At 35.3% G+C, this 19,124-nt stretch overlaps 1 protein-coding gene across 1 annotated transcript in view; it reads left to right on the top strand.

The window, feature by feature from the left end:
• Positions 1 to 19,124, top strand: part of LOC131438106 (plexin-B) — a 438,124-nt gene that overhangs the window by 375,961 nt on the left and 43,039 nt on the right. The window contains exons 10-13 of the mRNA XM_058607913.1: positions 12,317 to 12,873; positions 12,931 to 13,111; positions 13,174 to 13,356; positions 13,429 to 13,513. Coding sequence (XP_058463896.1) covers positions 12,317 to 12,873; positions 12,931 to 13,111; positions 13,174 to 13,356; positions 13,429 to 13,513 — 1,006 coding nt within the window. The remainder of the gene's footprint in view (positions 1 to 12,316; positions 12,874 to 12,930; positions 13,112 to 13,173; positions 13,357 to 13,428; positions 13,514 to 19,124) is intronic.

The raw sequence follows: 19,124 nt of genomic DNA on the forward strand, positions 1-19,124 counted from the left end.
GTAGTCTCGATACTTGATACCGAACGAAAGCGGCAAATAATACTGTACTGAATGTTTGCTAGCGAATTTTCGTTTCTTGAGCTTCCGAAAGAAATGGACCGATCGATACGAAAGTTGGCTGATAACTGATAACAATAATAACAATAATAACAACAATAACAACAATAACAATAATATTAATAATAACAACAATAACAATAATAACAATAATAACAATAATAGCAATAATAACAGTAATAACAATAATAACAATAATAATAATAATAACAATAATAACAATAATAATAATAATAATAATACTAATAATAATAATAATACTAATGATAATAATACTAATAATAATAATACTAATAATAATAATACTAATAATAACAATACTAATAATAATAATACTAATAATAATAATAATAATACTAATAATGATAATACTAATAATAATAATATTAATAATAATAATAATAATAATAATAATAATAAGAACAACAATATATAATACAATGTAATATAATTCAATTGAATATATAACAAATAATGCAGCAAACAACAGAACCACATGTGTACTACCATAAATATTGCACTTTAGAATGAGCTTCAAACTACAAGCTATTTCGCACCCTCTCATTCTGCTACTAACGCGGAAGGCGATAGCACCCAGTCGACGCCGTTCTATTGACCAAATGTCATCATAGACGCTCGGAGAGGCATGAGATAGAATCTTGTGAGGACTTAGTTATCTCACCATTTGACGACCTTTTTTACATTAATCGTAAATAGCTCGAAAATCAAAGCGATGACCTATGTATTTTTACTAGCTGTAATTTTCGCCCAACTACCATTCTTGCACTATCAAAAGAAATCCTCGAAAAAAAATCGATGAATTTATGAATATATATGAATTTTTCATATTTTTCACATGTTTGTGTTTTACTAAAAAATTAATGCGATGACGTGTACATTTTTCTGCTCCAAAATATGGGAATCATTACCAGAAACAATGTATTGATGTACAAAATTATATATACGTTTAAAGAATCTCAAGAAATTTGGAACAAATACAGAGAATTTCTATATTTTAAATATTATGACATATATTGTTTAATTTTTTTTAGTTGGAAATTGATTATGAACAAAATTTACAAAAAAAAATGAAACTTTTATTTTATTGACAATCTTAAAAATTTTAGTAAATATACCTAAACTCTAAAAATAATTATATTTTTGTATTTTACAAAAGATCTAAACAATTTTTATGTGCAACCCAAAAGCAACTGATATCTACTAAAACTCTGATTTTGTTTTAGGTTTTCCGTAGAATCTCAAAAAACGGTAGATGATCGGAAATTTTAAGATGTCCGATATATTACGTTCCAACGTTTCTGCAAATCAAAGTGAATATATTGTAATCCGATTTACTAATAAAATAAATTTTGTGACAACACAAAAATTTTAAATAGTTGCAATGGCTTTGTACAATAAGAAATAGAACGTTAAATTATAAAAATTTTATATACTAACCCATTGCAAACGAAACAAACTACAATTTTAATATATTACATTGCTTGATTTTTGTTTTACAAGAAATTGAGAGCAAAAACATATATCCTAAATTTTCTGCAATCTTAAACGACATCAATTATTGTCGATAGAATATTAAAATTTAAATTTCACAAACTTAGAATTATTTCGGAATGTATAGAATTCGAAAATTATTTGAATTTTCTATTAGTAATTCAACTCAAAAATCTATCATATACTTGTTTTTCAATTCAGAAAAGTATAATTACGAATTTAGCACGAAATTAGGTAAAACCTGTTTTTATCCACCTAGTGGTGTAATAATGCCTTTCTCATATCTCTCTTATTCTCATATAAAAAGGAATGGTATTGGTCAAACAATTTTGTTTGATTTTTGAAAAACATGAAAGCTAGTGCATGAACTAGTGTAACCTACAGAATGATACAGTTCTCAGATCTTTTAGTCCATCTTTCTCAGTGAAGTGAGTTCTACTATTCCAAGTACTTCTGAAACTGGAATCGCCCTGAATATTGGCTACGATAGTTTGTACTGCGTAAATCGGACGAGAGGTATATTCCAAATTATGATAGGTATTCCAAATTATTAGTATTATAGGTATTCCAAATTATGACAGAATTTGCATTTTGTAATTGAAACCCGTGTACATAGGGCATTTCTCGTTATTGTTTTCTGTAAACATATTCATGCTCATAGCTTTTGGGGCGACGGTTATCCAGCTCTTAATAACACTGCTGAGGATAATTGACGTCCCGATTTACGGCGAGTAATATAAGTTTAACTCAAATCAAATGAATGAGATTCGTTTAATGTATGACATTCTATTGTTGGAATTTGTTAGTTTCAAGCTGCGTTGGAACACTACTAAGTAGAAATAAAATAAATATTAGCACCGGTTCATTCATTCTAGCCTATACAGTTGTCGAAGCAGGACGTTATTACGAAAGCTGTCGAAAGGAGGATGCATTAGAAGTTCTTATTTTTGGAACTCACTAAGTATAGGGTAATGCTACCCCGATTTATCTCGTATACTAAAAGAATTTTTTCCTTCCTCTATAGAAAGGTAATAAAATCGCTGGAGGATTCTTATTTTTGGAAGTCTCTAAATATAGGGTAATGATACCCAGATTTATCTCATATACTAATAGCATTTTTGCCTTCCTCTATAGAAAGGCAATAGAATTGCTGGAGCCAACGACTTTAGAGCGGAGCTCCGGAGACCCATATATACCATTTCACCCAGGTTGACGAGATCGGAAAACGTCTGTGAGAGTAGTTGTAAGTGCACTTTTAAAGAGTTTTTTACCGCTTCATTTTCTCGGAGATGGCAGAACCAATTTCGATAGACTTAGACTCGTTTGAAAGCTACTATTAGGTTGTTTGATAAGCTCGCAATACTAATGACCGAGGATAGAATCTTTCAAATGTTTTAATGAGACTATTTAAATAGCAAGTGAAATGCATTATCATACCATTAGGTGAATTAAGAATGCTATTTTTACCTGGAGCTGTTAGCGGAAATTCGTATAAAAGGATCAGCATTACAGTATTCTTTCAAACAAACTTTTAAAACGGATACACTGAAGAAGGGTGTAAATTACATTCCGAAATACGCGTATCTGTATTGTAACGTTTTGTTATGCTTCATTAAAGTATAGTGACTTTGTGAAGATGTAATAACGTGACAGTGAAATAGTGGAATTAAATGATACATAAATAGTGCAACTATTGAATTAAGAACGGTTTTAAAGTAAGATCTGCTATCAATGTTCGTTTCATTGGTTTAAAGCAGGGGTTCCCAAACTATTTTGGGCCATAGATCTCTTTACTAAAATTAACTTAGGCCTCAGACCTCCATCAACAAATTCCTTTGAAAATTCAATTTCTTGCTTTTTGCCTTTCTCATATAGAAAGGTTATGCAATCACTGTGAAACTTTTGAACCGAGGCCCGGAGGGCCGAGTGTCATATACCATTCGACTCAGTTCGTCGAGTACGCAAAATGTCTGTGTGTGTGTATGTGTGTGTGTGTGTAAAATTCCTGAATATTATTTGAATCCGACTTCCGGTTCGAGAATTATGGGGTACAATGTGCAAAAAATTGTGAAAATAAGTGCACTAACTTTTCTCAGAGATGGATGAACCGATTTTCACAAACTTGGGTTCAAATGAAAGGTCTTGTAGTCCCATACAAAATTCCTGAATATTATTGGGATCCGACTTCCGGTTCCGGAGTTATGGGGTAAAATGTGCAAAAAAATGAAAATATGTTTTCTAGCTTTTCTCATAGATGGCGCGACCGATTTTCATAAACTTAGGTTCAAATGAAAGGTCCTATGGTCCCATACGTGATTCCTGAATTTCATGCGGATCCGACTTCCGGATCCGGAAATATAGGGTAAAGTGTGTTAAAAATTGTATACCATCACTGAAAAGGACGAAAAACCGTAAAAAGTTTTCTAAATCAACCTCAAATCTTCTCCAATTAATAGTTTTTTATCAGCAGACGGTCAAACAAACCGATTTCGGTTATTGTTTTTAGGAATCGAAGAAAATTATTTTGAAGATTATAACAGTATTATATATGATGGTATGATTTATATGAGAAACCGATCCCCGGAGGGTCGAGTGTCATATACCATTCGACTCAGTTCGTCGAGTACGCAAAATGTCTGTGTGTGTGTGTATGTGCGTATGTGTGTATGTAACGTTTTTTTGCACTAACTTTTCTCGGAGATGGCTGAACCGATTTTCACAAACTTAGATTCAAATGAAAGGTCTTGTGGTCCCATACAAAATTCCTGAATATTATTTGAATCCGACTTCCGGTTTCGGAATTATGGGGTAAAATGTGTAAAAAAATGTGAAAATAAGTGCACTAACTTTTTTCAGAAATGGCTGAACCGATTTTCAAAAACTTGGCTTCAAATGAAAGGTCTTATAGTCCCATACAAAATTCCTGAATATTATTTGGATCCGACTTCCGGTTCCGGAGTTATGGGGTAAAATGTACAAAAGAAATCAAAATATGTTTTCTAGCTTTTCTCATAGATGGCGCGACCGATTTTCATAAACTTAGGTTCAAATGAAAGGTCCTGTGGTCCCATACGTAATTCCTGAATTTCATCTGGATCCGACTTCTGGATCTGGAAATATAAGGTAAAGTATGTTAAAAATTGTATACCATCACTGAAAAGGGCGAAAACCGTAAAAAGTTTTCTAAATCGACCTCAAATCTTCTCCAATTAATAGTTTTTATCAGTAGACAGTCAAACAAACCGATTTCGGTTATTCTTTTCAGGAATCGAAAAAAAATATTTTGAAGAATACCACAGTATTATATATGATGGTATGATTGATATGAGAAAGGCATCATTACACCACTAGGTGGATTAAAACAGGTTTTTTTATTTGTGCTTCAGGGGTTGATTTTGGATTTGTTATGTCTTCAGAAGAATTTCTGTCTGATACGCTCCGCTTCGTTCAGTATACTCAAAATTTGAATTTTTTGGGTTATTGAATACTGTATGTTAGGGTGCTAAATATATATTGGAGATTGTTAGAACATGCTTTTCTTTGAAGTGTGTTTCATATAAATTTAAGCGAATTTAATTTGTGAATAATAATTTTTCTAATAGTGTTTTGATCATACTTTCAAATTTTGTTGAAAATGCTTCGACATATTTCCACATTTTCGAGATGTTGATATTTGAATATTTTAAAGTTAAATTGTTAAAAAACTTGTTAGTTTGTAAACTTAAAAATATGTAACCTTTGACAAAAATATGTATTTTGATAATTAATATATAATTGTAGAACGTTTGAAAATTCGAAAAATTCATTGAGAAAAGTTATGATGGAAAAACTTGATTTTGGGGGTCTCTAATAAACAATGCATCATATCTCGACACCAATGCATTTTAAAGTGTTCATGTCTTCGACATGTTTTCTTGTTTAAACATGATCTACCAATTTTCTGAAGGCATAAATGCTCTATTTCGTGTTGTATGCAAAATATTTTTTTTAACTCACTTGTAGGTAGACTAATGACAATTTTGAGTATACTAAAAGAAGCCGACTGTATCAAACAGAAATTCTTCTGAAGGCATAAAAGTTCCAAAATCAACCTCTGAAGCACAAACAAAAAACCTATTTTAATGTACCCAGTGGTGTAATGATGCCTTTCTCATATTACTCATTACATCATACATATAACCGTGAAATTCGCAAAAACAACTGTTTATTTAATAGAAATAGGAAAATTTGTTCAGACCTAATCTCACAAATTCTACAAATCCTGTTTAACCCGTAGTTCGGAAACCGAAAGTAGTATCCACAACAAATTAAGGAATTCCGTATGAAACTGTAAGACTTTTCTTCTGAACTTAAGAGTTTGTGAAAACGATTTTTCCATATCCAAGAAAAGTGAGTTAGATCCCTTTTGCAGTTTTTAATCACTATTTCCAATTTTTCCGAAACCGGATTCAGATAAACGGAAAAGCCGAAGTTGGTTCATTTGCTACCAACGAATATGACCTACAAATTGGAATAGTTTTGAACGTAGTTAAATCTATACTTTCTATCTCATGCTCTAATTCGATTAAACCGATTAAACGAAATCTAACAAACGAAACGAACCTGCGTTTCTGTTACTTCTGCATTATTATTATTATTATTATTATTATTATTATTATTATTATTATTATTATTATTATTATTATTATTATTATTATTATTATTATTATTATTATTATTATTATTATTATTATTATTCAAGATTTGTTAAAATCGGTTCAAACATCGCAGAGAAACCGAAGTGAATTTCGAATTAGGAGTTTTTCTTCTCCACTTTCGGTGCTCTCGGAACAGGAAAAGAGGGGACCAGTAGTGCCGAATTAAGTTTTCATGCCCACAAACTAACAAGCTCTGCAAACTTGAAGAATTTATCAGACAGTTTTATGGGATTTGTACCTGTTTTTAACCATCGTTCGTGGAAAAATACTAATAAAATAGGTCATTTTCCACTTATCACGCCAGAACGCAGTTCAGGAACTGGAAGTCTGATCCAGATAACTGTTCTACAAATTTTTAGGATATTATAATACCTTTCATTTGAATATTTGCGAAAATCGGTTGAGTTGTTCCAGAGATAATTGAGTGTAAACTTTTTATCAAATTTTCACGTATTACCATATAACTCCGGAACCGGAAGTCACATTCAAATGAAATTCAATAGCAAGCTATGGGACCATAATACCTTTTATTTGAATCGGTTCAGCCATCTCTGAAAAAAGTAAGTGCATATTTTTTTATCTTTTTTGGTGCATATCATCCTATATCTTCGAAACCGGAAGTCAGATCGGGATGGGACTATGAGACCTTTCATTTGAATCTTTGTTTGTGAAAATCGGTTTAGCCATCTCTGAGACAAGTGAGTGCATATTTTTGTTACATACACACACACACACACACACACACACACACACACACACACACACACACACACACACACACACACACACACACACACACACACACACACACACACACAGACATTTGCTCAGTTCATCGAGCTGAGTCGAATGGCATATGACATTCGGCACTCCGGGCCTCGGTTAAAAAGCCGATTTTCACAGTGATTACATAGCCTTTCTATATGAGAAAGGCAAAAACGCGTATTTTGAGATGATTGGGATCACCGTGGGATGGTCAAATAAACACAACTATTTTAAAGTGAATATTTCAAATAACAACTTATATCAAACAATAGGGGGTCGATTTCTATCTATTTAGTATATGGACTACTTTGGGAACCCCTGGTTTCAAGGGTAATATGGAAATTGGTGGATTCGCTTCGACTCTTCACATCGCGATAACTGCAGTGTTGCAGAATCGTAGAGCTAGATCTTTTGCGATATTGCTTCTCAAAGCCGAAGTGAAAATCACGATGATTATTTCATGGCCAGTCTTTTTCAAGGCTACCTGAATCACTAACTAAGTGACTAAGTGATACAAAGAGTGATATTAGAGTGACTAAGTGATACAAAGAGTGATAATAGAGTGACTAAGAAATTAATCAGCCTTTTTTAAGGCTAGCTAGGAGTCTAATCGAAGACTAATTTAGCCTAGTTAATTTAATTTAAAATTTCAATTATTTCAAAAATGCCTGCGTCCAACCGGAAAGGCAACAAGCCTAAGGCTAAAAATAATTCAATACGGAATAAATCACAATCCGTTATTCAACATTTTTCTAATAACATTCACGATCTTATAGAATCTGAATGTAAAAATAAACGACAACGGACGGATTTCCCTTCCGCTGATCCTATGCCGTCTAACAATATTTACGAGATTCTTCCTGAATCCGATTGTAGCGACATAGAAGAAAATTCTTCAAAAATTCCCAAAATGGACGCTTGTCGTTCTGGGAAGAAACATCAATCTATGCCACCAGTGACGGTGATGATTTCCGACTTCAAAGCATTCCGTACTGAGCTTTCTACTTTTCTCCCGAAAGTAAAAGTCTCATTTCAAATCGGACGAAGAGGAGAATGTCGAGTCTTGGTGGATGGATTGGAAGATTACGAACGTCTTATTCGATATTTGTCCGAAAAACTTCATAAATTTTATTCATATGATATAAAATCAGACAGACCCTTCAAGGCTGTCTTGAAAGGATTATCAAATGATCAAAGTATTGATGAAATTAAAAATGAACTAAAAGAATTGCTTGGTTTTGCCCCTTCCCAAGTAATACTTATGAAAAAAAGAGCGAACGGTACTTCTAAACCACGCTCTGGAATTTCCCATGAACTTTACCTAATACACTTCAATCGAAGTGATGTAAACAATTTGAAAACTTTAGAAAAAGTACGTTTCATTTCCCACATTAAAATTCATTGGGAACATTATAAACGGCATAATCGTATTGCAAACTTAACGCAATGTCGTCGTTGCCAAGGCTTCGGTCATGGAACCAAAAATTGTCATATGGATATACGGTGTTTGAATTGTGGTAAATCGCATTCGAAAGACGTTTGTCCAATGAATGAAACCACTGATAAATTTTCATGTTCAAATTGCAATGGAAATCATAAATCCAATTATTTGAAATGTCCTGTCAGGGAAAAAATTTTAAACGCTCGTTCGCTTAGACAACAAGTCAAATCAACGACCCTAAATTTACAGAACATACCTGAAAATTCTTCTAAGGCACCTGCCAATTCGTCTTCTAACGAAAACAATTTATTGACAGGTAGATCGACCTCGTCATCATCTTCTTCTAATGTCAGTTATGCTGGTATATTAGGTAGAAATCTATCTCCTATTTCTTCTAATGTAAATAATCAAAACACAGGACCGCCTTGCAGTTCTTCTTCTAACGAAAACAATTTATTAATAGGTAGACCGGCCAAATCATCTTCTTCTAATGGCAGTCTACCTACAAATATTCCTTCAATGCCATTCGCTTCTTTAAATGAAGTCGATTTAGGCGATATAACTGAAAATAAAATGATCTACCTACAAGATCAACTTTTTCAAATGATCATCCAAATGAATTCGACTTCATCACTTTTTGAAGCATTTCAAATCGGATGGAAATTTGCAAATAATATTATAATGAATTTAAAATTTAACAGTGATGTTAAATAATTATTTGAATATTTTAAATTGGAATGCTCGATCTTTGAAATCGAGTGAAGATGAATTTTTTAATTTTCTAAAAGTTCACAAAATTCATATTGCCATTGTGACAGAAACTTTTCTTAAACCAAATGTAAAATTGAAAAGTAATCCACATTATGTGGTTCATCGATTTGACAGGTTTACTGGAATTGGTGGTGGAGTTGCCATTTTTGTCCAACGGCAAATTAAACATCGAATTTTACCTTCTTTCAATACTAAAGTTATTGAAAGCTTGGGAATCGAAGTTGAAACCATTCATGGAATTTATTTCATCGCTGGAGCATATTTGCCATTCCAATGCACCGGCGAACAATTAAATTTCTTTAAAGGCGATTTGCAAAAACTTACAAGATATCGATCGAAATTTTTCGTAATAGGGGACTTAAATGCTAAGCATGTCCAGTGGAATTGTAGGCAAAATAACAGTAATGGTAAAATACTTCATAATCAACTCTCAGCTGGTTACTTTACAGTTCTTCATCCCAGTAATCCTACTTGTTTCTCTTCCGTGAAAAACCCGTCTACAATTGATCTGGTTCTAACAGATCAAAGTCACATTTGTAGTGAACCGATTACTCATGCTGATTTTGACTCAGATCATCTTCCTGTAACATTCAGACTTTCCAACGAAGCTATAATTAATCCAATTAGTTCTATTTTCAACTATCATAGAGCTAATTGGTTGGATTACAGATCTCACATTGAAAATCATGTGGATCATGAAACTATTTTAGAAAATTCTGCGGATATCGACACAGCAATTGATAATTTGAATCATTATATTATCGAAGCTAGAAATCTTTCAGTTCCCAAAGCTCAAACTAAATTAAATTCTCCTATCATCGATGACAATCTTCAACTGCTCATTCGGTTGAAGAATGTTCGTCGACGACAATATCAACGTTCTCGTGATCCTGCTATGAAAAACATAGTTAAGGATTTACAAAAAGAAATTAAACATAGATTTACTCTTTTGCGAAATGAAAATTTCGCTAAAGAAGTTGAACAAATTAAACCATATTCTAAACCTTTCTGGAAACTTTCTAAGGTTCTTAAGAAACCTCAGAAACCAATTCCTGCTCTCAAGGAAGGAAATCAAATACTTCTTACAAATGGTGAAAAAGCTCAAAAACTTGCTCAGCAGTTCGAGAGTGTCCACAATTTTAATTTAAACGTTGTGAGTCCTATTGAAAATGAAGTCTCACTGAAATATGAGCATATTTCAACCCAAGTGTTATCACACGATGACATTATTGAGACGAATTTTGATGAAATTAAATCAATTATTAGGAAACTCAAAAACATGAAGGCTCCTGGTAATGATGGAATTTTTAATATTCTTATTAAAAATCTTCCCGATGTTGCCTTGAGACTCCTGGTTAAAATTTTCAACAAGTGTTTTTCATTAGCTTACTTCCCAAAAAGATGGAAAAACGCTAAAGTAATTCCTATCCTCAAACCTGATAAAAACCCAGCAGAAACATCAAGTTATCGACCAATTAGCTTACTTTCTTCTATCAGTAAACTTTTTGAAAAAATTATCTTGTTAAGAATGATGACTCATATAAATGAGAATTCAATTTTTTTACCAGAGCAGTTTGGATTTCGTCATGAACATTCAACTACTCATCAACTTGTCAGAGTAACGAACATGATAAAATCAAATAAATCTTCTGGGTTATCCACTGGAGTTGCTCTTCTAGACATAGAAAAAGCATTCGACAGTGTTTGGCACAAAGGTTTAATAGCAAAAATGTCTGATTTCCAGTTTCCTATTTATTAGATCAAAATGATTCAAAATTATTTAACTGATCGTACTCTTCAGGTTAGCTATCAGAATTGTAAATCTGAATTGCTACCCGTACGAGCCGGTGTTCCGCAGGGTTCGAGTGTAACTCCAATCTTGTATAATATTTTCACTTCTGATCTTCCAAATCTACCCGTTGGTTGTCAGAAATCGCTATTCTGTGACGACACAAGTCTGTTAGCCACAGGTAGAAATCTAAGAGTGATCTGCAGTCGCCTACAAAGAAGTTTAAATATTTTCAGTGATTATCTGTCAAAATGGAAAATTAAACCAAATGCAGCAAAAACGCAATTAATTATCTTTCCTCACAAGCCAAGAGCTTCTTTTCTTAAACCAAACAATAATCACATTCTCAAATTGAATGGCTTGGAATTGACATGGTCTGATCAAGCTAAATACTTAGGTTTAACGTATGACAAAAAACTCACTTTCAAGGATCACATTGAAGGAATCCAGGCAAAGTGTAATAAATATATTAAATGTTTATATCCTCTTATAAACAGAAATTCTAAGCTCTGTCTAAAAAACAAATTGTTAATTTATAAACAAATTTTCAGACCAGCCATGCTTTATGCGGTACCAATTTGGTCAAGCTGTTGTTCCACCAGGAAGAAAACGCTTCAAAGGATTCAGAATAAAATTCTGAAAATGATTCTGAAGCGTCCTCCCTGGTTTAGTACAAATGAGTTACACAGACTCACAAATATAGAACCATTAGATGTAATGTCACATAATATTATAAGCAAATTCCGACAAAAATCGATGCAATCTTCAATTGAATCGATTCGCTCTCTGTATTAGTTAGTAAGTTAGTATATAAGTTCCTTTTCCCCAGTACACAATACAAGTAGGTTTAGAATTTTCCCTACACAAAAATCTCAGAATTGCGGAAGCAAATGATGTCTTCATGGTAATAACCAAATCATATATATATATATATAACAGGGCTGAAAAGTCACCACTTGTGGCTGAACACCCAATTTAAATCTTAATAATTTAATTTTAACTCATATTTCAATAAATAGTTATTTAAAAAAAAAAAAAAAAAAAAACGATGATTATTTATTAACTTGAATCACTTTCCATGTTGTGCCCATTAATTACATCATGTTGTTTCTGTTAATGAAACTAAATTTATTGATTTTTTTTTATTTTACCAGGATGAAGATCTTACAACAATTCCGATGATTATATTAACTTGAATCACTTTCCATGTTGTGCCAATTAATTACATCATGTTGTTTCTGTTAATGAAACTAAGTTTATTGTGTTTTTTTTTTATTTTACCAGGATGAAGATCTTACAACAAAAACAATATGCGATTGGAAGCGCATCAATACGCTTGCACATTACGGTATCAAAGAATCTGCAGTGATGTCCCTCGTTATCAAACAGAATGATAACTACAACAATTTTAACAATAAGCAGTCTTTTCCTAATTGTTATTATATTAATAACTCTTCATCTCATCTGTCGATCAACGGAGACATGGTCCATCAAACGTCATCTTTGCAACACAATCATTTGCTTAATTTTCAACAGCAATCGCAACATCATCAGACTCGTGTATACCATTTAGTGAAACCGATGGACGAAAAATCTTTATTTGGGCAGCCACAAAGCATGCACGAAAGAACTCATAAAGCTATACCAGAAATTTTTCTCACGAGATTATTAGCTACAAAAGGCACCATCCAAAAATTTGTCGATGATTTTTTCGCTACAATTTTAACGGTTAACGGTGTATTACCACCTGCAGTTAAATGGATTTTTGATATACTAGATGCAGCCGCCAAACGCCACGGCATTGTTGATCCTGATGTAGTGCATGCTTGGAAATCTAACAGGTATATAGTTAATTAAAAATATAAATACTGGTTAATATATATATATTTTGATTACAGTTTGCCATTAAGGTTTTGGGTAAACTTTATCAAAAATCCAGATTTTATTTTCGACATTAACAAATCCCCCAGTGTTGATGCTTGTCTTTGCGTTATTGCCCAAACGTTCATGGATGCTTGTTCAACGACGGAATATAGGCTAGGGAAAGATTCGCCTTCGAATAAGTTACTTTTTGCTAAAGTGAGTACTGTATCTGTATCTATTCTTATATCGCAACATATTACATTTACAATTATTTGAAGGATTTGCCTCATTACCGCGACATGGTTGCTAACTTCTACGCTGAAATCGCTCGTCTAACTCAGATAACCGACCAAGATATGTGCACGGCCATGCAACAGCTTTCAGTTCATCAGCAAGATGAGTTTGACACGATTGCTGCGCTGAAAGAACTCTTCATATACGTAACAAAGTATCGAAATAAGGTAATATAGCAATTGTTTAACTTGATTATTTTGGTGCTTTATCGTTATTAGAAAAAATAACTTTTATCATAGATTATAGATTCCCTGGACATGGATATTCAAGCGAAAAAAATGCATTTGATTCATAAGCTTGAGAATGTTTCCTGTACACTAGAAGGTAAGTAAAGAGTGTGAATGAAAAAAATGATATATGAAAATATGTATGCCAAATGTCTTACACTTACAGGAAACGTTGAGATCTAGCATCATCTCGAAATTTGTTGTGGGGAATACGACTTATATTACAATTTGGCGCTTTTTCAAAATTTACCCTATACAAGAATTGGTAGAACTTAATAGTGCAAACGTCTCGTTGTTTCCGGCCGAGCGGCGGCGGGAGAAAAATAACGAAAAGGGATGTTTCTTTCTGTTCTATACGGAAAATCATAACACTCTTTGTCAATAAACCGTTTTTTTTCCTTTTTTTGTATTTCTTCACTTCTATTTGGCTACTCACTTGAATACACTTTTGGATCAATTTAGTATCGGAACTTTTATTACTATCTCTTCCCAATTACATGGATACACTCTTGAATACACTTTTGGATCAATTTAGTATCGGAACTTTTATTTCTATCTCTTCCCAATTACATGGATACACTTTTGAACAAACTTTTCGTTCTGCTTTTGCCGTAATCTACCTACAGTAGAAGTTAATTGATTGACTGTTTCGGTTATCGCGTAATACACTACTAACGGCTATTTACCGTCAACTATTTGGAACCGACTAACGACTAACTACTAACTTGTAATTTTTCCCAACTATGGGTTTTAAAGCTCCTAACTTTTCTTTTCAGGTGAAGCCCGAAGATTTTAGTACAAGCCGAGCTTGTGATTTTAGGTAGAAAGTTTATCCGACTTTCTCCCGAAGTTCTACCGAAAGCCGAGACCACTGTCACTATGCCAGAGATAGTGACCAGTGTCCGTGAAAAAATAGCTTTGTTTTTACAACATTGCTGCGCTGAATAATGCCCGGAACTGTCTATGGTTTTATAACAAAGTTTCTTAAACATCGTTGCGATGACTAATGCTCGAAAATATGCACGCTTCTATAACAAAGTTTATACATGAAGGTTGCGCTACGCTGATATGAGAGTTTCCTTCACAATTTCCTACTTTTTCAATCGTAGCAGTCTGTGCTCTAGAACGGATGGAAAAAATTTTCGCTTGTCATTTTTCCGTTTTAATTACAGACAATTGAAAATTAGTTTTTCCATCGTTATTATTTGAATTAGTGAACAGTTGCAATAACCAAATAGACTTGTTATAAGTTCCTAGTGAAAACGGTGTTAGTCGGTTTGTGCTTTTTCCTCACGGAGGTTTTTTGCACAATATCAAAGCGGTGATTCACCGGTCCACGAAGGTCAGACCTTGGTGGCTGCTCTTGTTTTAGGATTATAAGCTAAGTATTATTTTCTTCAATCCCTTTCGTCTTTCAATTTAGTATAATATTTTGTTCTCGAACGATCCTTTTCCGTATCTGCACGGATACAATTCCGTGACATGGTAAGTCGTCTTGAAATTGACCCCCCTCATCCCGATGTTGAAATGGAAACTGCTTCCAAAAACATCAAGACTAGAATTAAAAACTATGCTGATGGACTCGCACTTCCGGCCGGGCCATATGCGGTCTATTTCCGGACCAAGTCCAACGAAAAAAAAAATTGAATATTCTAAAAATATCGTGAGACCTGACTTCGCGATATAATACCATAAAAAGTATTGATAGAGTGCGGCCAGACAAGCTCAGGGTCTTGTTTACCAGCTCAAAACAGGCTAATGAGCTTGTTCAAAAGGATCCTTTTACGCTGGAGTACCGCGTCTACGTGCCAGCTCGCGAAATAGAAATCGACGGTGTGGTCACCGATTCGAGTTTGACTTGCGAGGACATACTTAAGTACGGGGCGGGTTGTTTTAAGGATCCCTCACTTAAGAACGTAAAGATACTGGACTGCAAGCGATTGCATTCAGTATCGATCGCAGGGGATGGAACAAGGTCTTATCCCCAATCAGACTCTTATCGTGTGACCTTCGCCGGATCGGCTTTGCCTAACTTCATCCTCTTGGACCGGGTTCGTCTACCTGTTCGTCTGTTTGTACCTCGAGTAATGAATTGTACTAATTGCAAACAATTGGGGCATACAGCTACCCATTGCAGCAATAAGCCTCGTTGTGCTAACTGTGGAGATGCTCATGCGGATGGCTCTTGCGGTAAAAATGCTGAAAAGTGTCTCTACTGTAAGGGGGTTCGCATGATCTAATGGCATGTCCCGCATACAAACTGCGCGGAGATAGGATGAAGCGTTCTCTGAAAGAACACTCCAAGCATTCATTTGCAGATATGCTTAAAAGTGCCACCCCTCCTAAACAGACAACAAATCCATATGCCTGCTTGTCAACTGACGAGAGCGAATCTGACGACCCTTTAGAAGGTCCATCTTTGGCGGTCCCTCATAGCTGTAGGAAAAGAATAAAGAAATCCTCTCATAAGCTCCCTAGTAAGGGTTCGAAGATGTCTTCCGAAGGGCTTCGGAAAGTTACAGCTAACGGGAATCGTGACAAACTACCGAAGCAAAAAGCTCCTGGTCTCGGAAAACTCAATTCCGAGATGGAATTCCCACGACTTCCCGGGACTACAAAATCCCCAAGCATCCCTGAAAATCTACCAGAGAATCAACTAGGTGCTGGACTTATCAAGTTCTCTGATGTTGTGGACTGGATTTTTACAACTTTCAATATTTCTGAACCTCTTGAAAGCATTTTATTTACTTTCATGCCAACAGTAAAAACATATTTAAAGCAGTTGACTGCAAATTGGCCCCTTCTCTCAGCGATTGTATCTTTCGATGGCTAAATCATCCACCGAGGTCACGGATCAAATCACTGTTTTACAGTGGAATTGCAGAAGTATCATTCCAAAAATAGATTCTTTTAATTTTCTAGTAAATAATCTGAAATGTGACGTATTTGCATTGTGTGAAACTTGGCTAACTTCTGAAATATCCTTAAACTTCCACGATTTTAACGTTATTCGCCTGGATCGAGATGATCCCTATGGAGGAGTACTTTTGGGGATCAAAAAGTGCTATTATTTTTATCGCATTAACCTCCCCTCGATACCAGGTATTGAAGTTGTCGCATGTCATGTTACAATCAAAGGCAAGGACCTTTGCATTGCTTCCATCTATATTCCCCCAAGAGCCTCGATAGGGCATCAGCGGTTCAGTGATATCATAGAGCGCCTTCCTGCATCGACGTTGGATTTAGGAGACTTTAACTCACACGGTACGGGATGGGGCTGTCTTCACGATGATAACAGATCAGCTATGATCCATGATATTTGCGACAACTTCAATATGACAATCTTGAATACGGGAGAATTGACACGGATTCCTGCACCACCAGCAAGACCAAGTGCACTGGACTTATCCCTTTGCTCGACATCGCTACGGTTGGACTGCACGTGGAAGGTGATCCCTGATCCCCACGGTAGCGATCATCTACCTATCGTAATTTCAATCACCTGCGGATTAGGACCATCGGAGACAATCAATGTTTCGTATGACTCCACACGAAATATTTATTGGAAAGACTACGCAAGTTCGATATCTGAGAAACTAGAAACAACACAAGAACTTCCTCCGGAGGAAGAGTATACGTTTTTAGCTAGCTTGGTTCTCGACTCCGCGAGTCAAGCTCAGACGAAACTTATACCCGGTGCGAAAACTAACATCCGTTCTCCCAATCCGTGGTGGGATAAAGAGTGTTCATCACTGAACGCGGAAAGAACCTTCGCGTTCAAACAGTTTAGAACCAATGGAACACCTGATAGTTATTGTAATTACGCAACCATAGACAAGCAAATGAAGAACTTAATTAAAGCAAAAAAACGCGGTTACTGGCGCCGGTTTGTTGACGGATTAACAAAAGAAACATCGATGAGCACTCTTTGGAACACAGCTCGGCGAATGCGCAACAAAAACAACACGAACGAAAGCGAGGAATATTCTAACCGCTGGATATTCGATTTCGCTAAAAAAGTATGTCCAGACTCTGTTCCGGAACAAACGATTATACGCGTCGCCTCATCAAACAGAAACGAAACACCTTTTTCAATGGTAGAGTTCTCACTTGCGCTTTTATCGTGTAACAATAAAGCTCCGGAGTTAGACAAAATCAAATTCAATTTGTTGAAAAATTTGCCTGACTCTGCCAAAAGACGCTTATTGAATTTATTCAATAGGCTTCTTGAGGATAATATTGTCCCACATGACTGGAGACAAGTAAGAGCCTCCGATCACAATTCGTATCGGCCGATTGCTATGCTTTCCTGTATCCGGATATTGTTCCAAAAAATGATTCTGTTTCGTCTAGACAATTGGGTCGAGACTAATGGCTTACTTTCCGATACACAATTTGGTTTCCGCAGAGGCAAAGGAACGAACGATTGTTTGGCGTTGCTCTCAACCGAAATTCAAATGGCATTTGCTCGTAAGGAACAAATGGCGTCAGTTTTCCTAGACATCAAGGAGGCTTTTGACTCAGTTTCCATAAATATCCTATCTGAGAAGTTGCATCAGCATGGTCTTTCACCAATTTTGAATAACTTTTTGTACAATTTATTGTCCGAGAAATACATGTATTTCGCGCATGGTGATTTGTCGACAATACGATTCAGTTACATGGGTCTTCCTCAGAGCTCATGCTTAAGCCCCCTTTTATACAATTTTTACGTAAACAAAATTGATGAATGTATCAACACATCTTGCACGCTAAGACAACTTGCCGACGACAGCGTTGTGTCTATTATAGGACCCAAAGCTGCCGATCTCCAAGGACCACTGCAAGATACCCTCGACAACTTGTCGACATGGGCTCTTCAAATGGGTATCGAGTTCTCTACGGAGAAAACTGAACTGGTTGTATTTTCAAGGAAGCGAGAACCAGCACAATTACAGCTTCAACTAGGGGGTGAAACCATAGCTCAGGTCTTCACATTTAAATATCTCGGGGTCTAGTTCGACTCCAAAGGCACCTGGGATGTCACATTAGGCATCTGAAACAAAAATGCCAGCAGAGAATCAATTTTCTTCGCACAATAACCGGAACTTGGTGGGGTGCCCACCCAGGAGACCTGATCAGGCTTTACCAAACAACGATATTGTCCGTAATGGAATATGGATGCTTCTGCTACCGATCCGCCGCGAACACCCATTTCATTAAACTGGAAAGAATTCAGTATCGTTGTTTGCGTACTGCCTTGGGTTGCATGCAATCGACTCATACGATGAGCCTCGAAGTGCTGGCGGGCGTCTTACCGTTGAAAAATCGATTCTGGGATCTCTCATATCGATTACTTATCCGATGCGATATCTTGAATCTGATGGTGATTGAAAACTTCGAAAGGCTGATCGAGCTCAATTCTCAGACCCATTTTATGTCCTTGTATATTGATTACATGGCTCAAAATATTAATCCTTCTTCGTTTGTTTCCAACCGTGCTCATTTCTTGGATACTTCTAATTCTACTGTGTTTTTCGACACATCCATGAAAGAAGAGATTCATGGAATTTCGGATCACGTACGCCCTCGAGTGTGTGTTTATTGTGTTTTTCGACACATCCATGAAAGAAGAGATTCATGGAATTCCGGATCACGCACGCCCTCGAGTGGCCCCAAATATTTTTTATAATAAATTCAGAACAGTCAACTGTGAAAAGGTGTTTTAC

The sequence above is a fragment of the Malaya genurostris genome, chromosome 3 (genome assembly GCF_030247185.1).
Source record: "Malaya genurostris strain Urasoe2022 chromosome 3, Malgen_1.1, whole genome shotgun sequence".
In the NCBI taxonomy this organism is placed as follows: domain Eukaryota; kingdom Metazoa; phylum Arthropoda; class Insecta; order Diptera; family Culicidae; genus Malaya; species Malaya genurostris.